This window comes from Aythya fuligula, chromosome 1 (assembly GCF_009819795.1).
Source record: "Aythya fuligula isolate bAytFul2 chromosome 1, bAytFul2.pri, whole genome shotgun sequence".
NCBI classification, from domain to species: Eukaryota; Metazoa; Chordata; class Aves; order Anseriformes; family Anatidae; genus Aythya; species Aythya fuligula.
In genome coordinates this window covers 144,378,887-144,400,299 of record NC_045559.1, presented here as the reverse complement: position 1 = coordinate 144,400,299, position 21,413 = coordinate 144,378,887, and the positions used below count along the sequence as shown (strand labels likewise).

Here is a 21,413-nt window from a genome sequence, read left to right as displayed (position 1 = left end):
GGTCCTCTAACCTAAACCTGTCATCATATAATTATATCCACCTACACTGCTTCCTTCTTGTGGGATTGGGTAGAGTGCTTTTGAGAGCACCTTTTCATTTGCAAACTGGAGCAGGATAACTAGGGGAACACCACAAAATAATCTGCTTTTGTTTCCTGAAAGTCTGAGCATTCTACTTTGCTGCTCCCTGATTTTGCCAGCCCTACTAGGGGAAAGAGCATGTCTTTTATTGGGTTGTGGGGAATTTTCGTTTTCTCTATGCACACGTTTTCTAGCAGCTGTGCCAATTTCATAATTTTTGTAACTTTCAATGCGATTTTAAACTGAAAAGAGTAGCAGTAATTGTTTGCCACTTAAGAGTGGTTTTGGATAACGAGTCCATTGTATGCCTCTTGATTAGAATTTGTGCAAAAGTGTTAAAATTTCCTTGGCTTGGCAGTTCTTTATCACCTTACCAACTTGCAATTTTCTTTTTTATGATGTTCTTTTTTTCCTAACTGTGGTAGGAAAAGTTAGATGCAGCAAAATATAGAGAATAAATGCTAAATTACCTAGGTTTGCTAGTTTCAAAGGACCTCTTTTCCACTCCTTTAGTATCCATGGGTTCTTGATGCTCTGAATCCACGTGATTTTAATGGTCAGTGCTATTGTTTAAAAAATTGTACACAAAAGTTAGGAACCCTGTGTGCTATTTCATAAGCCAAATTAAGTCGTTTTGCTACCTAACTTGTATAGCTAATGCAATTCAACATGTTTTCAAAATGCTTATTTTCCCCAAAAATGCAGGGCTGTCACTGATGTAATAACTGGCTGTAGACCAAGGCCAGTCTTCTACTGAGAAGACAGCCCCACCTCACTGGAAGTTTACTGGAATTGTAGGGGTTTATCCACCGAAAAACTTTTGGTTTACATGGGTAATTTGTTTTCTTTGATACCAAATTTGTTTTGGAAGCTTCAGTTGAATAGGCTTGCCAAGTCAGTTGTAAATGAGTTAATAACAAAGTACCGCTTTAATGAAGGCTCACGGAAATAGGGTGGAAGTGGATCTACTTCATGTAAAGTGGTATTTGGTTTTTGCTTAATTGCAGATATACATTTCAGTGCTCTTCACTGCTATGCTGTTTCCATTTTTAGGCTGAAAAATAATGATCCTCTCATTTGGAGGTGGTTCCTTACAGCTACACATGTAATGAGACCAGTCTCAAGTAATTCTTGGAAACCATTTCAGACAAAATGAGTGAGGGCTGACTGCAGGTGCTTAAGGAGCGGTGTGTTCTCTTCTGCTCTTTGCAATTTAACCAAAAACAAAAGCTGGCACTCAAGTGGCATTTGATGAATACCTCAAAAAGAAATAACAGACTTTTTTCAACGTTTTCCCTTGCATAGTCATGACAGCATTTGTGTGCGTGCGTGCGAATATGCACGTATCTTCAAAAAGAAGGGGCTATAATATCCTTTCTGAAAAAAACTTCTAGAAAACAACAAAACCCACCTAAGATTAGATTGAATATGCTCCCAAAGATATATTTGGTTGTCTTAAGAAATGTAAAACTATTACACTTCAGCTGAACAAGTCAATGCATCCCTGCTTACGCCTAGCAATAGGAGAGTAGGGTTGTGTGCGCCATGGTGAATTGAACTTGGCCAGCAAAGAAGCTCAGCCTGGTCCACAGTTGTGGTGGACATTTCAGGAGGGTGAATTGCAGGGAGAGATGATTTTGCAGCTGTCATGACTGTGAGCTAAGTAGATGCAGTCACTCTCCCAACAGACCTGTATTTCTTTAAAATAAAATAAAGAAATACTATTTTCTGGATTATGATTTTTACATTTTGTGAAAATTACAGTTGCTCATTTTAGAAATGATTCTAAACGACTCTACAAATTGAATTATTGTCATGACCTGTAGCACTCATGGAGTTCAGGTGAGTTTCCTTGTCTTTTTTGTAACTGGGTTTGGAATCTTGAAAGACTATTATGTTAATTGGCCTTAATAAGATATTTAATTTTTTGCCTTAAAAACATATTTCAGAAAGTATGAGAGAGGTCAAGTTAGATATTTTTGTCACTCTCTTGCTTTCCCGCTCTTCTTAAAAAAAAAAAAAAAAAAAAAACACCTGGCTTTCCAAACTCCACTTTCCCTTTTATCTACTCACCACAAAATTCTGTGGCTTGGTTTAGTTTCAGGAGAAGGGAAGAAAATCACATTTTACACAGCTAATTTAGGACTGAACTGGGTAATGATGCTTTTGCAGAGGTGAAACAAGGATAAATGGTTCTGAATGAAGGGAAAAAATAAACATTCCTTGCTGCCTTAAGTTCACTCTGAAAAAAAGGACATGTTAAAAAACCAAAAACTCTTCTACTATATTAGTATTTCATACGAACACTACTTACATGTAGGATTTTTACTTGGCTGTGTTTTCTGTGATCTTTATGTAGCTTGCTGTGACAAATGCTCATTTGCAAGGAGCAAGGGCTTTACTAGAGCAGCAGGTCTTTCATTTGTGGCCGTGTACTTCAAGTTGCAATATCATGTACTTCAAGTCGCAATATAGAAAGCGACTTCTCTAGGCCAGCGATGTTAAAGCTGGAATTAGGTGGAATTTATTATGCAGAGCAGTTCAGAGCACCTGGCTCTAAGCCCTGCAGCACGAAGGAAAAGCACTGGAGCAGCAGTGGGAGGTATAGGTGTGCTTAAGTGTCCCGTCAGGAAAATATTGGAGTAATGTAAGCAGAGCACAACAGTGTATTTACAGGCAGGATGGAGTCATCCCCACCCATGATAACCGCCAATGAGTGTAATAGGAACTGAAAAATAGTAGGCTGTGTCAAGGCTGGACGGCTCCACGTTTGCCCTTGACAATTGGTGGTGGTCTGGGAACTTCCTGAAAGTCGTGGTCTGTGGTTCTTCTTTTAGGCCATGTCCTGCAAGTGTATTGTTCTTTTTCTTTTGTTTCATATGGCCTATTTATAGAAGCTAAGTGGAACAAAGTGAGTAACCAGGGAAAGCTGAAAATAATGCATAATTGTACCTAAAAATAGATATGGTAGAGAGCTAGCTCCCCTAGCTGAGGGGAGGGTTGTAGGAATGAGCTCAAACTGGTAAGGAGGTTGAGTTTGGTTCAATATGGAGATTTGCCTGCTTAGTTCTGATTATTTTTTTTCCTAAATTACTACAGGTTTTTTTCTCCAAATGGGGTGTATTTACTTGCAGTCGGCATTTATCAAATGAAAGATGCACTGCCATCTGGTGTCCAAATTGTGTTCACACAAGACACTTAACATGTACAGGAAAAAATTAATGCGTAATAAATTTCTTCCTATAGAACTCTATAAACTCTGAAGAAGAGATTGGACTGTTCCGAATAAGTAGTGTCCATGCTGATGAGCACTGCATCAAAAGAAGAAAAAGTACAATCGTTTAATTACTGGGAAATTGCAGTCTAGTTAACAGGACGTTTATGTAAATGTGCCTGCTTCTTGTTTCTTTTGTAGGTGGAAGAGGGGGAGATGGATGCCCTGTTATCACCTTTCCAGACTACCCAGCTTTCAGTGAGATCCCAGAGAAGGAGTTCCAGAATGTCCTGACCTACCTCACCAGCATCCCAAGGTGAGCACCCAGCCAAGAGAAAATACTCTTATCCAATAAAGGATTTCCTACGTTCAGAAATATATATCATGGTGTAAAGGTCCAGCTTGTATTTAATTAAAGAAAATGTGAATGTAGCAGGTGATGCAGCGTCAATAAAAGTCTTGATTAGTGAGAACCACCTAATGCAGTAGTTGATAAAAGTATAAATAGCAGTATATCGTTCATCTAGAGCATGAAAGAAGAAATTACTTTCTGGTAGGTATGGATATAGATTCTGTAACAGAAATTTTCCTCTTGTTTCGTATTTCTGCACTGCTGGATTTTAGAGTGTGGTGTTGTGTGTTTTAATTGGAAATATACAATTTTGGCAGGATATGCTAACGGAATGCATGTAGCAGAGTAGAATACAGATGCCAGAATTCAAGAGAACAGACTGACTTATTCAGGTGAGATTTAATGGAGTGTAATTCTGAAGAGTAAATCTGCTGAGGAAAGCTGGCAAGTTTTTGAGGACAGCACCATCCAAGCACAAGAATGGTACAGCTTGGAAAATGAGTAGACATACTGGGAGACTGACCTGGCTGAGCGGGGAACTTGTGACTTTGAGCTGCAGTACAAAGACAGCGCGCAGGAGGTGAAAGCAGTGGCAGGCTACAAAAGTGAAATACAGAAGCATTGCCTGAACACACGGGGTGGCTTCAGGAAAGTCACAGCACCCCCCAGAAAAAAATCTGCTGCGTTAGCAGTAAAGGAATGAAGAAGGAGAACGTGAGCTTTTGCTGAATGGGCTGGGTATTTTAGTGGCAGCCAACACAGATGAGAGGCTGAGACACTTGAAGCAAAGAGCTCATCAGTCTTCTCTGACAGCCTGTCCAGGCCTTTGTGCTTAGAGACAGGATCTGAGTTTGAGAGTGACTAGCAAGAGGTGATGATCTCAAGGATCTCTTGAAAAATGTTGACCCCAAACTAGTATTTGGGATAAGCTGAGCTATATCTAGAGTGGTGAGGCAGCTTTTTATCACCTTCAAAAGATTTTTGAGATCAGAGGCAGACTGTGATGACCGGAGAAAAGCAAATATATTCATCTTCAGAAAGGACAAGAATAATGATCTGAAGCACTACAGGCTAGCTGACCTCACTTTAGTCTGTCAGGAAGTTATGGAGTGAGTCCTCTTCAAACACATTTATGTGCACAAGAAAGCTGAAAGTGCTGGAAAGTAGCCAGCATGGATTAAACAATGGTAAATTGCACTTGATCAACCTATTTCCGTGGTGAAATTACTGGGTGTGTAAATGAGGGGAGGCTGTGCATGTCTCAACTTTAGCAAGACTTTCCACAGTCTTCTCCCAGCAGCCTTGTGCCCAAGTTGGGTAGTCACAGTCTTGATAGGGGGCTACTAGGTGGGGAAAGACTGGTTCATCTATTTGTTACTGGGAGAGTGATGTAGCATTGAGACAGGATGCCAAAGGATATCATGGAGTCTTCATTCTTGAAAGTTTTCAAGACCTGACCGTCCAAAGCCCTGAGTAACCTGATCCAAATTTGGGTTGGCCCTGCTTTGAGCAGGAGGTAGGACTGGAAACCTCCTGAGATCCCTTCAAGCCTGAACTATTGTATGAAGTGAGATCTGTTATGTCTTTCCCAAATTGGGCTTTGTGGCTTTCCCAGATTAAATACCCTTAGAAACGCAAGTTATCTAACACCGATTAAATGTTGGTCTCAAGCTGTTTTTCTCATTCTTTCCTCTGACAATGTTCAGTGCAACTCAGCATGGGCCGTGCTGAATTCGTGTCTGAAACTAATCATGGCCGATTTCCCTCATGCACACACATGCTTTATTTCTTTTCATGCATATACAGTGAACAAATGGTCTTCTTGTAAAGGTCTTTCCTCCTAATTATTTTGTAGGACCTATTCCCTTTCAGGGAACACTGGTTATATGCAGCACAGTACCATGAGGTGCTGACCTAGTTGAACTTAGTAACACGTAGGTAAGCAGGAGAGGAGCTGTGAAGCCAACAGTCAGCTTTATTTTATTTGTTTATCCTTGTGCTCTTTAAGCTGTGGGGTGCTAAGCCTCCCCTGATAGTATCTTCCTTGAATACTGTTATTACAAATAATTATGTGCTAAATTCACATCTGCTCCTCCTTATGAAAGTCCTCCTTTGGCAAGGCGCCTTATTGTGGCCCACTGAACTTCTTCACAGAGTGGGATTTGTGTGAGAAATTCTGAGCGGAGCAAACAGCATCTGGCGTAGGGAGGAACACTGAAGGCGTCCCAGTGCATCAGCTTGGTGGGAGCACGTTTTGACTAATTAAAACTCTGGGAGCAGAATTTCTGGAGATTTTTTGTTCATTTTCCCATACCTTCCAATAATTATTGTATGCATAGCCAGCCAGCAGCAGCCACTTCTTAAGTTTGGCTGTTCTTGTAGGATGTTTTTGTTATTTCTTTCTTTTATTTCTAATTTTTCAGGTTGCCATCCCCTGTAAACTAAGGAAAATAGCTAGGTAGATATAAAAAGAAAGATACTAACTTTTATTACTATACCCATATTTTATGTTCTTGGATTTTTATAACTTTTGTTACAAGTTTTAAGCTGAAATGTTAACACCACTGTTAAAATGCTGATAAAACTGGGACCTTTTTAGTGCCTGAGAACTGCTGTGATCTCAAAGGGCTTTGGCCATCCCTGACATCTTCTCTAATGGTGTTACAAGCTTACTGTGTTAAGCTTTGTTTATAAGCCCTTGGGTAGGTGTGTAGGAACAACAAACTGCAGAAATGCTGCTAACCAGATGTCAGCATACACTCCCCCGTAAAACATCTTCTGCCAACAATAAGCTATCGACTGCATAAACCTCAAAGATGGGCAGTATTGTGAACTTTGAATTGCTGATATTTCTAGTGTTGTTAAAGTTGTCACAAGGCAGGATTTTTGTTGTTATCTTAGTTTTCAATGGCTAAAATTTTAAAGACTGGGAACTTGCTTTTGAGGGAAGTGGAGGCAGATAGTTAATAGTTTATTTGTTTTGTAAGTTTATTTAAAAGGTCTAAGATATACAAATTTACAGGAAGGGTAAAAAATGCAGCCCACAGCTTTTATGCATGGAATCCTCTCCTGATCAGTATCATTTAGCTTATGAAATACACAACTTTGTCTTTTGGTTGTTCTGACTGAGGGGAAGAAGAACTTTTTCACAGAAAAGCCCTGTAGAGCACAGACACGTCTGGAGCCACAACAGTTCCTTGGAAAACATGCTAGGCTGTTTGTGCCACTTGGCCCTGCACAAGATTCCCGATCACAGCGAGGGGTTGGCAGCAATAACTCAAAGCTTATTGTCTGACTGCCTGCAGTCATGTGTTAGGGGAAATAATATTTCATGGGAATGACAACGAGAAACTGCTACGAGCCACATAAGAAAGGACCTTTCTGTGTTCTGCAGAAGATTTTTTGCCTAATAAAATATTTACCAGTATGGTGATTTCTAGCAGTGGCATCAGATTTTCAAGATTTGTTTCCAAGTGAAAGGAGTATTAATAAAAGCCTTAATAAGTGTAGCTTAGGACTTCCTGTCAAAAGAGAAAAACCAAAACCTCTGAACATGTAGTTACTATTCCCTCTGATTGCATAGGTGTAAACTTGACCTTGTCCCTCCTCATTGAATTATTATTCTATACTATCTGAACACTGAGTTTAACAAGCTTTTCCTGTATAAACTTGTCTCTTTCACAGTGAACTGCTACAATGAAGAGTTAAATATCTCATGGGTCACCTTGCATTCAGAAATTGAACTATTATAAGTTGCATGTTACCAGCTTAGATGACCGGGGAGTAGAATAATGCAAACAGCAGAGCTATCAGCGTGTGCTCAGATGTGGAAGTCTGATAAGTTGAGGAAGTTAAGCAAGGAGACAGTGGAAAGGGAATATCTAATTTCAATATAAGATATACCATTAACCCTGGTGCAATTGTATATTATTAAACAAAAAGCAGAACCATCTCCTTCAGATTGCTAACACTGCAAGGAAAACATGTTCAGCTAGACATCTAGATAAGGTACAGTACCTCGTGTATGGCTTGTAATAATATCAAAATATTCAGTACAAGATTGTTGACATTCTGTGTGACAACAGTCATGTACCGTGTGTACTTAAAGATCGTTGCTGTATCAGGAAAAAATGATGGATTAAGGATAAGAACTATAGACAGTGGAAGAGTATAGCCAATCCTACTATGTTTCACTCTGAGATGTACATTGTAAAGGTATATATCTAATACTTCTGAAACAGGTTCTTCCTTTTAGCAGCTGGTGGGTTTAGTACTATTATTGAAGTACAAAATATTTTGTATTGAAAAGCTGGGGACTCTCTTCCTGAGTGATTTTTTTTTTCTTTGCTTAGTTCCAGTGATTTTTGTTATTGTTTTACACATGTAGCACCCAAGATGAAAGAAGGGGAATCCATGACAGTATGTAACATACTTAGGGCAATGCCTTACGGGAAGAGTACTTTAACTACAATGATAAATTACTACAAATACTTTTGATATAAGTACTGATCTTCAGGAATTATTAGGTTTTAACAATACAGTTTCTGAATAAATTCATATCTGTAGATACGTGTCTGTAAGAGAGATGATCTTTAGAGTCAATTGGCTTTCAGCAGAGAACAGTGAGCCAAGTTTTGCCTGTGTTTGAGGGCACTTCGTGATGTCTGTGTAGCCAGTCTGATACTCTTTAGAGCTTGCAGAGAAGAATGCCTCCTGTCACTTCACTGGGTGAGTCCTTGGGGAATGCTGCTGAGCTGGGTAGGAAGACAAGGTTGTTTCACCACAGAGTTGAATAAAAATCTGAAGACTTCCATACACAGAAGTCACATTGCTACTGCGAAGTGGGAGAGGCACCTGTGAGGTGTGCCTTTTATATCCCATATACAGAGGGTGGAGGAAGAATATTCCATTCAAGGTTGAAATAGACTCCTAAAGCAACTGCCTCATGTACCCTTAAGAAGTTATTTCAGGGTGTTCAGTACGCTTTTCTCATTTTTTCTTTGTTTTGAAAGTATTTTTTCACCTTTTCTATTTATCCTAGTAAATGGACATCTAAGATCTATGATGTACACTGAAGGCAAGTGTTATATGTGTTTATTTCTATCAATCACAGCTGAAACTTAACATGTTTTATTAACTTACCAGCATGTATGTGTTCTTGGAAAATGAGTTTACAAAATGTGGGGTGTGACATGAGAATTTGGTCCAAAAGAAATTAGTAGATAATTGCAGTGGTTTAAAAAAAAAAAAAAAAAAAAAAAAAAAAGACAGTATTTTTCAAACATATGGCTTTGTTTCTGGCTAATTAGCAGTTTCTTCTGCAATCCAATAACAATATGCTGTATGGGAAACTAAAAGGATATAGCTTTAATATTTTTCTTCATTGCTCTTATAGATTCATCCTTGAACAACAACAACAAAAAAAAAGCAAGCTAAAATTTTTGTGGTCACAAGAGATTAAAAAATTAATATTTTAAATGTGTAACACTGTCTTAAATACAGAGTTCCCTTCAAGAGAAATGGTATAGATTAGAAAATTTTGAGTTGTCATGGCCAATTTTAGTCCCACGCTGCTTATTAAATACAATACACAGGCCTTTTGTGCTTGTATTCAGACAGAGCCTTGTACAGCCTCTGTTTGTAATGCCCTTCTGTCCCGCTGCATGATCCGAAGCATATCTCAGGTTAAATTGTCATGTTCTGCTATTTCCTGTTTTGAAAGCTGTCCCCATCGGTTTCCTGCCCAGGAGAATGTCCTCGTCTTTAAGATCCCGATGGCTTACAAAGGCCCGAACACAGTGTGGTGTTCTAAGAAATGCTATTGTTCGTGGTACCGCCTGGTGTGTGAAATTAGGGAGCGAGCCTGGCCAAGTTACGAAACGGAACAAGATAACTTCACAAAGTGTTGGCGTCTGGGAGTTATAAAGTTCTGTTGTTACGGCCTGGCGAGCTCCAGACCCTTCCTTACAGAGTGCACCAGCTCTCTGTCATTTGGGATTAACATCGGGTTGCCAAAAAACTAAAAGGAAACATCTTCACTAAGCCTCCCAGGGGGTTCGCGTCCAAGAAGACTTCATTAGTATGGGCACTGCAAAGCGTCAGGGAACTGGGGGTGTTTGGTCTGGAGAAGAGGAGGCTCAGGGGAGACCTCATTGCTCTCCACAACTGCCTGAAAGGAAGCTGTGGGCAGCTGGGGGTCAGCCTCTTCTCACAGGTAACCAGTGATAGGACCAGAGGGAATGGCCTCAAGTTGCACCAGGGGAGGTTCAGGCTGGCAATGAGGAGCCATTTCTGCTCAGAAAGAGCAGTCAGGCACTGGGACGGGTTGCCCAGGGAGGTGGTGGAGTCACCGTCCCTGGGGGTGTGCAAGGAGAGGTTGGGCCTGGTGCTTGGGGACATGGTTTGGTGGTGACATTGGTGGTAGGGGGGTGGTTGGACCCGATGATCTTGGAGGGCTCTTCCAACCCTAATGATCCCATGATTTAGCTAGGGACTGGGTGACCACGGCACAGCATGGTGTGGATGTTGCTGGAGCTAACAAACCTTGGTACACACAGAGCTTGTGTGTGGAGCAGGCTTGGGTCTGGCCAGTCTTGTCAGCATGGTTTCACTGCTGTTCCCTGAGAGCTGGGGCACCTGCATTAGGGTAATGCTGTCTTTGGGCCTGAAGAGCCTTCAGGGCCAGGCCAACCTTCTGAAGAACCAATGGGGAAGAGTAACCACACAAGTTACCTCATTTATCTACAGCCTAAATAAGCAGCCCACTGCTAGCTAAGAGTTAACTACTTCTATTTTATGGAGTGCCGGGGACGAATGTCACCACATAATGGGTAAGAAGTGCCAAAAACCAGACACCCTGTCAGTTCACACTGACACACTGAGCAACAGTTCTGCAGCTCCAGTGTCTATTTGTGTCAGCTGTGTTTCATTTCCACGCTCTCCTCTTTGTCAGATTACAATCCAGGCTAAAGATGTGGAACCTGTATCCTGCTGTTACCTTGGCAGCCCCTCAGATTCGTCAATGAGAACATCCCAGGGCTTCCAGCAAAATCTGTCATGCTGTGCGTGCCCTTCCTCTCCGAGCACAGCTGCCAAGCAGTTGTAAATGCCATATGTTCCTGTAAGCAGAAAAGAAATGTAAAGGTTTATATTTAAAACAAGAGTGTTGAATCCTGAGGTGAAGTGGTGTGGTCGGGAGCTTTTGTGTCAGATACGTTGTTTGACAACATTAGGTCAAAGCTCAATGGGTTACTTGGTCTGAATTTTTCCTGGGTTTGGGGCAACTTATGGTTGTTCTGATGTCCACCTTGTGAATATATTAAACTTGTTTTAAGGTTCATCCCTGTTGAAGGGATTCTTTAAATCCCAGTTGCATGACACATGTTATCCAGTGGTAAATTTCATCTCGTAAGGAGACAAGGTAAAATTAAGGAAGTTAATTAGTAAAATGCTGGACCTCACGCTGGAGCTTTCATTAAGTCTAATCTCAACTACAGAGAATTTAACACTCTATTTAAGTATAAACTCACCTGCCTAAAACACAGCATGCAGCCTTCCAGAAAATGTGTGTCAGTACTTCGTGCAATGGCATTAGTGGTAGTTGAAGTGCGCTGGAAATATGTTTAATTCCAATATCGTAGTTCTGAATTGGTGTAAAAATGCTTTTATGGGATCAGGCTTGATTGTTCTGAAGCTGGGAGCACTCAGGCTTTCTGTTGTTTATATTTACTTAAGCTCAACCAACATGGAGCCCTTTTGCCTTTACTGACCTATTTATCCTTAATTGTCCCTCAAGGATAACGTGGCCTACTTCAGCCATCTGTAGTTAAGTCTAAATGAGTCCTCAAAATGGTCTGTCTTCAGTCCTGACAAAAGCAATTCGGTGTGGCCAGAAGAAATTAGACTGAATTTTCCATTCAGAAAATAAAAGTTCTTCCCTAAAAATACTTTTTCTAGTTAACTTCACACCCTAAAAGAGGGTCTGCTAAGCAGTGACTTTTTTCTTTTAATGATTATTTCTTTTACCTGCAGAAAAGCATCTAAGCCATGCTGATTTTAGCATGTGTGATTCCTTAGTGGTATAAAACTTGCTAAGTTCATGTACGAAAGGGCTGATGGAAAGGAAATCAGTGTGTGTGATACAAGGGGAGATAGAAGATGATGCCTGGATGCTTCAGTTCTTATTCTGACATTGGCTATATTCCCTCATCTCCCCCCACCGACAGCATGAGTTTTTTGGAGCAGAAAGGATGTCAGCGTATATGATGGAATATAGCCAGCCTTACTGTGCTCCAATCAGCAAATGTTTGATTATTTATTTATTTATTTTAAGGAGGAATCGGCATGGAAGTGCAAGTGTGTTATGAGGTGTTTAGAGTTGGAGAAAATGGAGAAGATCGGCACCCCTATATCTGAAGCTGAGTGGGGAGGCAAAGATAAATGTGGCTGTGCATGCTATATAAATCAGTGCAAATACTTGAAAATAAATAAGCTATGGTCTCTCCTGCTGACACAGACGAATGCCCAATTATCTTGTCTATGCTTACAAAGTTCCCAAAAGCATTTTCATTGTTTTCCTGTTCCAGGCTCTGTGATTCTGCTGGTCTCCTCTGCCTCATGAGCAAACTACAACCATTTGCCTAACATGTTTTTCTTATTATTTATTCATGCCACCTCACAACCCAACATGCATCTCAATTCTTCTTTTCATATATACTGCCGGCTTGCCGTGAGATCCTGAAGTTCAATTTTGTGTATCTGGTGACTGACCAGTTCTGAGCCAAGATGAAAAAATTGTATGAATATTTCAAGATATTCCTGAGGCATGAACTAGTAACAGCTGAGACCAAAAGTAAGCATAATAGGAAAAACAACTGATAAGCTTTTAATCAGTGGTGTTCTGGATAAGATTTAGGGGGAGGTAACTGGGAAGGGGAGAAGGAAAGTCCAAATGCTGTGACGTGAGTGCACAGTTAAAAATTCATTAATTCCAAAAATTCCAAAATTTCTATTGTGAAATGAAAATGAGAGCAGTATAGTATGCATGTTGTTGTATTTATAGCTATTTAGTTGTGCTTTTTTGTTTGGTTGTCTCGGGGAAGGCAGTTTTTATTTTTTAAATAGGATTTTAAATGTAAGAATCAATGAGAAATGCTATCGCCTTGCTAACAGGTTAGGTTATATTCCTGTCATGGGGTGCTACAACACCCCATGTTGGGTGAAATGCAGGTGGTACTGTCAGGAGCTATATATATAAACATTTTTTGCTTGGTATTTCAGTGATTTTGGACAGACCACTAGAGGCTGCCCTTGGATAGCAGCACTCCTGAGTGCTTCATTTTTAATTTCTTTCGCTGGAATTCCTTCTTTCCTGTCAGTTTTTTATGAACAATTGTCAGTCTAAATTTGGGTTGTGTATATTTTTCCTTCTACAGTTGAAAGGCCTTCAGCTGTCTATGAAATGACCCAAAATATCCAAAAATGAATCCAAAATAATCCAAATAATCCAAAATAACAAATATTTCTAGACCAGTAGCCTGTTGTCAAAGCACTGTCCAGGAATCCACTAGTTAAACACAGTAATGACAAGATGGCAAATCTTGTCCAAATTCCAGAAATTTGGCTATGGAGAAATAAAACTGCAGAGCAGTGACTTTCACACCAAGCTTGGCATCTCAGGAAGCTCGGGCTGAGCCTGTTCGTGGAGGCTGTGCTCTGGGGATGGTTTTCCAAGGAGACGAGAAGCAATGGACATATCCTCAACTCTGCTTCCTGCACTATCTGATTTCTTCAGCATTTTCAGCTGAAGAGATACAGGTTTAAAAAAAAAAAAAAAAAAAAAAAAACACCAAAAAACACCTAAGGACAGAAGTGTTAGAAATTCCATCTAAAATTATGCAGAAGTCATCATTGTGTTCCAATTTTGCCCCCAGATATATATAAACAAAATGGGACACTCTTCATCATTTCTATGGTTTTGGTTTGGCTTGTGTTTGATTGTTTGTTTCCCCTCGTAAATGTTACTGGATTAAGAAGTGTTATCTGATAGACTGGTTATACACCTCAACAGGAGGTGGTTCCTGGGGGAATCCAAACTGAGATGTCAGGCCCACAGCGTGAATCGGAGCTGAAATGTCAGGCCAGTTTGCTTTGGGAGCTCAGGAGGTCTGCTAGATAGCCAGAGAGCTTTACTTGAGTGTTCAGAAATGTGTTCCTAAACAATATGCGTGTTAGGAACAGCTCTGTTCTCGGATGTGTGCAGTCATACATCTGTGGCAGAATTTGGCACCGAAACACCATTTTCTGTCAAAACAATTAAATGTCATAACAGCATCATGCAATTGCATGTACAGCCATCTTCTGGGAATATGCTTTCATTCTATTTATTTTCTTGGCAGATTTTTTTTTTCTTTGCCACTGATGTTTTGATAACAACGCAAACCTCAAATTTTCTGTCATAAAAATAGCAAATGCAATGTTAAAGCTTGATAATTTAGAGCACGTATAATTAGTTGGAAGATCTTACCTTCTGGCTTTCAAAACACTTCCAACTTGTGTTAGGTGTGTAAATGTGATCTGTTCATTTTTTTAAGTATGATTTGTGCATTTATGAAGTATATTTGGAGTATCATCTGTAATGTTGTCATTATAAAGGATTATAATGCTTTTTTATTTTCCAGGCTATTTTTCAACTGAATGCTTTTAAGCACTAATTTAAGTGCAGGGTTTTAGAAAACATCTGAAATAGCAGCAGCATTACAAAGCAGTATTCAGCTTAGATACTGTGTTAAAACCTACAGGCTCCCTTACCAATTGAAACCAGCAAGTTCATTGTCCAGTGTAGAGCTCAAACAATGCCTGGTTTATAGTTTTATTTCAGTTCCTGCAATCTCTAAATTGATTTCGTTGTGTGCCTTCTGCAGTGAGGCTGGGTATTATGAGCTATAAAAGCCTGTGATATCTGAAGCTTTCAAACTGGGGCTTTGTGGAGCACGATATCGCCTCCTATTTCCATCATGCACTCAAGAAAGCACAAGACCATTTTATTTTCCTTAAGTGTTGTGGTTACCAAGGGTAAGAAGTCATTAATCTCAGTCTCACTTCGGATAGTCAGAAGCTGTCAAAGATCAAAATACAAAGATTAGATCAAGTATAAGTATGTGAAAACTAAAAAGTAGAAGTCTTGGTTTTCCTGTATAAGGGGCATAAGGATGGGAGACATGGGACAAGGCTATGCTGGGGGAATTGTTGCTGCTCTTCATTTTGATGCAAAACCTGTATGAAAACAGCTAACGTGAAACCAACCTTAGAGTTCCTGTCACCATGGGGCTTGACTGATTGTATTTTTCATAACTGCTGTAGCAAAGATCGGTTTATTAATACCACATTCTTCACTTTATTATCTGACTGTATTCTAGAGCCTATAAAAGCCATTAAGGAGAAGGCAAGTCTCTGCTTTCATTCCTTGCCAAGGCATTGATGTTTTCATTTTTTTGAATCTGTGAAACATTTAGGATTAAGGAAGAGTTCTTGCCCTCGCTCCCTCACTTCCCTTAGAAGACATCCTTTGCAGTGGCAGCAGAGATGGGAAGTAGTCTTTGAAGTGGCTGAGGTTCAATCTATTGAAATACGTATTAAAATGTAGGATGCAAAATTTCTCTTGGGAAATGATAACTTTGGTAGTATTGTCTGGTTTTCTACAACCTGTTCCTAAACAAAGTGACAGGGAATGCTGTTCTTAATTACCCTAACCTATAGGATGATATATATATAGGATCTGCCTTCAGAGTGGTAGCTGCTGGGAGGATTTTCATCAATAGGGGCATGATGGGAACACTTGATGCTGAAAGTGCTCAGGCTGTTGGATTGTCTGCTTTTCATATGATTAACCTGTTTGAGCTCCAACTTGCCTTTTTCTGCACTAGACACAAGTCTACCTTTTGAGAGTTAAAATATAATTTATTTCTTATAGAGCTGGTCCACACAACCTTTCTAATGGCATACTCATGTCTAAAGGTAGCTGCTATATGGACGGGGTGGTCGGTACCATTCCTGAGATGATCTGTCACCAGGTCTTGTATGTTTGCCCCTTTTGTGGTGCAGTAGGATGGTTGATGATGGGCAGATGGGCCAGTTCCATGGCGCTTCCTACATAGGCCTGCATGTTGTATACCAGAAGGGTATTGTATATTATATATTGTATACCAGAAGGATTTGTGAGCAGCTTGAAGAGCTCCTACATCTCTTCAAGCCATGTCTGCATATCACTGATTCTTGTTAATGATTAGCGATGAGCTACAGAGTGAGTAACCTTTAAGAGTTGGGGTATTAGGGATCTGTAGACCGCTTATAATGCGGTGACCTGCCTGCAGTTTGCTGCAGTCTCTGCCTTGGTGTAGACGATACATTAATTCTTCGCAGAATACTACTGAAGTCCTCCTGCTGAAATTGCTGTTCAGCCACTGAAAGCAAGAATTCCTAGTCCTTCTGTGTGTGTAGGCAGATGTAGTCAAGGTAGGGAATGATCCTGAGGATAATGTAAGCCAACAGTTTAATAGTAAGACTTTAAGACTGAAATTAATTTGTATTAAACTGGAATTGCTTAACCTGAGATGTTGCCCTGCATTTCACACATCCTCAGATTTGATACTTTCAAGCCACTGTGACAAACCTGAAGATTTGCTTTGTTTTCTCGGTAAGAGAAAGCAACGATTGCAAGCAGTTTCCATACAGCAGTGTAAAAAGCACTAGCTACTTATTTGTGTAGCAGTTGTCACCACCCATACCTCGGAGAAATGCAGGGATCTTTCAGATGGTGACTATGTAATTGCTTCCACATACCCCAGAGGGAAGTTCCTCTCTGCAATCCCATGTACTGTAAGCTCTCCCACCCTTTCCCCCAGGTGCATGAGATCACAAGTCTTGCAAACTTGACAGCGAGGGAGATGTCCCCATAATCCGAAGCTGAGGAGTCACTAGATGGAAAATTCAGGTCCTGCTCTACATGGAAAAGCCGGTGCTTGTTGGGCAGGTGTTTTATCCTCGTTTCCTCACCGTCCCCAGATGGTGTTGCGCTGGTTCACCAGGGTGGAGGGAGGGAACTGAGCAGAAAGTCTACCCTGTGCTGCGTTTTTTTTTCCTAATATCTGTTGTCTGCGGCCCCTACTCCCCTTGCCCTGCTTTCTACCTTTCTGGCTTGACCTTTGTGAGCTTGCTGGACGTATTCCCTGCAGAGCCGGGGTGGTTTCTCTGCCTTTGTAAAAATGTTCTGTTCTTTGTGCTGGTGAGTAAACAGAAGAACAGAGCTGAACTCGTGATGTATTTCTTGTGTTAGGAGGGAAACAGAGGAAGGAAACACTAAATTGGAGTTACAAGCTTATAATTTATCTTTCAGAAAGTACACCGGATACAAGTTAATGCATTTACAATAAAAAAACAGAGGTGGTAAGGGAAATGTCAAGGAGCCTTAACAGGCAGGTGCTTCTGCTAGGCTCGCCTGCTGTTTCTCACTGTAAGGCTTGACTTCCAGTCATTTATAATGCTGCCAAATTTTCTTTCCATTCCTGATGCCTCACCTGAGGTTTTTTGTTTTAATGTTTGGCCATGCATCAGGTTGTTCCCGAGGGGCGAGGGAACAATTTGCCATGCTTTCAGAGGCTGAAACAGCCCTTTGTTTGAGCAGCTCAAGTGTCTCCATCCTTGGGTCAGGGACTTCTCACTTAGGAGAATGAGGGCCTTTGTGTCAAGAAAACGCCTTCAGAAAAATCTGCCTAAATCACAGACCATGGATTCACAGTAGCTGGTCAAATCAAAATTTATGGCCTGTATGTTTTGTGATGAGTACCACTCATCACAAAATGGGGGGGCGCTTGGGAATGGTCTGGTAACTGCGTGCGCAGGTGTGGGTGCTGGGGAGAGAGGGAAGTTGAGCGAGGCCGGACTGGCAAACAGACCTGTTTCCAGTGTTTACTTGTTCTTGAATACGTAGCCTTGTTGTCTTCATCGTGTTCTCGGCTTTGTTGTCTTCCTAGTGTTCCCAGCTCTGTCGTACACGACGTCTCGGTTTGGTTTGTTGCTTCCTGCCTAACACTTGCCGGAGCTGGATCGCAGACTCAGTCGCCAGCCCTTCGCAACGAGGCGCTGCCGTCAGGATAACAGATCTTTTTCCCACAGTGACTGTTTGAAAGTCCCTTTCCTTCAGAGCACCTGAAGTAATAAACAAACTTAGGAACAGCTGAATGTGAGAAGAGAACTGTTGTGTTACCTTCCTGATATTTTCTGGTAACAAGTTGGAGTTCTCCTTTACCTCTTACGTTTTTCTCCATGCTCTCCTGTCTCACATCTTCTGTGTGACATGTTAACATTTTTGGGGGCAAGGAGGGTCAAATTTTTACTTAGGAGTTGACAGATTATGTATTTCTGAGCAACATAAAACTCAGTAAAGAGTTCAGAACAAAGCATTTAATATTTTTAGGCAACCTGGCAAGAGTGTTAATGGCTTGAAGTCAGGTGCTCAAGACTTTGCCGCTGAGTCTCTTCTAGCCAGCACTGGGAAATGGTGGCTTTTATTTCTGAGCCTGGAAAGGAGCCTTCTTCTGAATCAAAAAAGGCTGGCTAAGGACACCTTTCGGGCTATTTTGGAGATGTGTTTTCCTTTGTCAGCTCTTCCACTTCAGTAACACTTGTCTTTGATATTAGGCTCTGACGAATGTCAGGTGCCGAGGCAGGTGATGAACACTCAGCATGGATCTGGTGTCCGGATCTTTTCCAGGCCTCCAGCTGAGCCTGTCCTTCCCTGTGCCCTGAAAAGAAGTCTGATTGTTCTTTCAGAGGCTTTAATTTTATTCCTGTTATACAACAATGTCAGTAGGTTCTGGAAATGTGATGCAGACCTTGTATTGTTCTGTGGGATCTGAGATTGTGCTTTGCGCTGAGGAAGTATGCAGAAATTGCAGGGCTCTTGGGGACTTCCACTGATTATGGGAAACAGCTCTTCTGGAGTCTTAAAACTTCCAAACACAAACTGTTTGGGAAAAGTCACAGCACCTTTTGGACTCCACTCATTCACGTTGAGCTATGTGACCTGAGGAGTTTGGTTTGTTACCTGGTTATTGTGGAACTTGGTTGCTATTAGCATGTTATTTTGCTCAGTGAAAACATTAAACATTAAAATGGTGGGAAGTTTTAATGGGGTACACGAAAATGCTTAAAAGCAATCTAGATCCTTTTCTTCCTCTTGCCCTTCAAATCAAGAAAGAGAAGGAAGAAAGGAGGCTTTAGTAAATCATGGAAATTTACTGTAGTGGTAAGCATATTCCTAATATAATGCCCCGTTTGTCTGCAAGCATTATTCAGGCTTACAAGGCAAGCACTCGGATGTTGTTTATCAGTGTTATCCTAACCCGGAGGCAAGAGTTAAGTAACATGCACTGAACGTGGGCAGTGAGGAGGGTGGCGTTTCAAATATTCCTGTGTTAAAATGACTTATTTTCTGCTTTTGAAAGGAAGTGTTGATGTTTCTTTGCACTTCTGATTATTTTTTTTCCCCAAATATCTGGTCTGTAAACCTGAGAGATGTACAGCTCTTAAAGGAGAGGAGATGGACTGTAAGTCATGTTTAAATTTGCAGTTTTAAAGATCAGCTTTAGATGCCACATCCGGATGTTAGTAATTTTCATTCTCCTTGACATCCTCCTGTTATAATGCGATCAGCACAATCCTATAAAGCAAAGCAGGTACTTTCGTATGATTCAGCAGTTTTGAATACAGGATCCTAAAATTGTGTTGTGTTGATTTTATTTTATATTTTTAAGGTACAATGACGACAAATCAATACATAATATTTCCCAGAACTTCACACAGCAGAGCCAGCAGGCCTTGCCGTAAAATTAATATCTGCAATCAAAGTGCAGCAGAGAGACTAAATAAAACAAAATCTACAAGAAAAAAACAAAGTCAGGTTTGTCTGCCTTGTATTTGCCTGTCGTTTTCATTTTGATTGCGATTGGCCGGCAAGGTCTGCTGCTGGCATTACACAATTGGCTTAGATGGGAAATTACAAAACAGGAGCAGATCCCTTTATTTGTACTCGGTAGCACATGCAGCTGAGCACAGGCGAGCAAGAAAGGTCACCCGTACGCCAGGATTTGAGTGCTCTCTCTCACAGATGTTTCCATTTCAGGGAAGGGCAGCTTATCTCGTTTTTAGGATCTGTGAGTTTGAGTTTTTAAACGCCACAGGGATTTCTTGCTTTGGTGAATGTCAAAATGTACCTGAAATCAAGTTTGTAGCCTGGAAGCAAGAGAGCATTTCAGATGCACAGAGCCATATCGTGGAATGATCAGAAAGCCCTGCATTTTTAAAGGATTTTAAATATTAGTAAGGAGGAAGACGAACCAAACAGAAGGTTGAAAGCAGATGCAAAAGGAAAATGAAAACAGCATGAAGCAGGGATTATATCGGCACCAAAACAATGGAGAACCAAAGGGTGTTGTTTTCATCTGAAATAATATCTGCACAAGACATGTGAAAATTACCTTTCATGGAAAAAGAACAATTCATGATTTGAATATGGTTTGAAGCCCTGTGGGACATAGTTGGGACTGCTGCATCTTTCCAATGGTGTGTAGTACATGTTCATCTAAATACCTTAAATAAAGAAGATTCTGCACAAAAGGGTCAAGCTGCCTTTTTTTTTTTTTTTTTTCTTTTAACTAGCTTCTATCTCTGATTTTTGGAATGAGCGAACCAGAGGAGTTTCATTTGCATTTTTAACTGAACTTTTTTTTTTCCTTCTTTCCTTCTCCAAACTTAGTTTGCGAGATGCTGGGATTGGATTTATCCTTGTCATAGACCGCAGACAGGACAAATGGACCTCTGTGAAAGCTTCCATACTGCGGATAACAGTGAGTACTGTTTTACATTAACTCCTTAAAAAGCTTTCCCATGTTGAACCTTCCTCTTATAAATAGAAAAGCAGCAAACGCTTTTTCTTCAGCAAAATGTTAGCTGGTTTATGACACACAAAGTATGCAGTTCTTTTGTGTCCCACCTGAGTGGGGCCAAGCATCGTGTGTCCTTGTCATGCTTTTAGTGCAGTTTGCAGTTCATAACATCAGCCTGAGAGGGCACCTGGAGAGCACGCGCTTGTGCGTGCGCGGCGTATGGCTCTCCCAGGTGGGAGCTGGTCCTTGTGTGGGCTGCCTGTGCATCTTGCTGAGCTTTGGATCTGCTTCTCACTGGCTAAGAATTTGGGACCTGATTTAGTTTACCTCTTGTCCAAGAAAATCAGATTTAAAAGATGAAAAGATAGTCTTGTGATGTTTGAATAAAAACAAGGGTTACCCTTAAGCCAAAATACCTCAAATACACACTCACATCGATTTATAACCTCACACTTCTACTTTCAGTCTCCATTTTAATGACTATTTTTGAATATAAAACTAAATCTTAAAGTTGTTTTTCTTACATAAGCAGGAAAATACATTTGTATTTATCAAGCGCTCAAGTGGTTGTAATACTGCTTGTTGTTTTTTTTTTCTTTTTGGCCTGGCTTGAATCGTTAGTATTTATAATCTTTCCAGTAAGTGCTGACAGAGCTGTCAGATTTTCTTTTTATTGCTTAATCATTTCAAAATTTTAGCTTCATCACATAAGTTCAATTTTTGTTTGGCCCCATTTTGACCAAAGAATTGTTTGCTTATTGCAAGTTAAAAGGTGCTTATCTGAAGGTACTTTAAGGTAGAGGTACTTCCTACTAAAGGTATT

General features: G+C 40.6%; 1 protein-coding gene across 11 annotated transcripts in view; it reads left to right on the top strand.

Annotated features, from left to right (window-relative positions):
• The window catches only part of MCF2L (MCF.2 cell line derived transforming sequence like), a 147,019-nt gene that overhangs the window by 88,142 nt on the left and 37,464 nt on the right, over window positions 1-21,413 (top strand). For all 11 annotated transcript variants that reach the window (XM_032187550.1, XM_032187499.1, XM_032187522.1 and 8 more), the window contains exons 3-4: window positions 3,497-3,611; window positions 20,461-20,551. In XM_032187550.1, coding sequence (XP_032043441.1) covers window positions 3,497-3,611; window positions 20,461-20,551 — 206 coding nt within the window. The remainder of the gene's footprint in view (window positions 1-3,496; window positions 3,612-20,460; window positions 20,552-21,413) is intronic.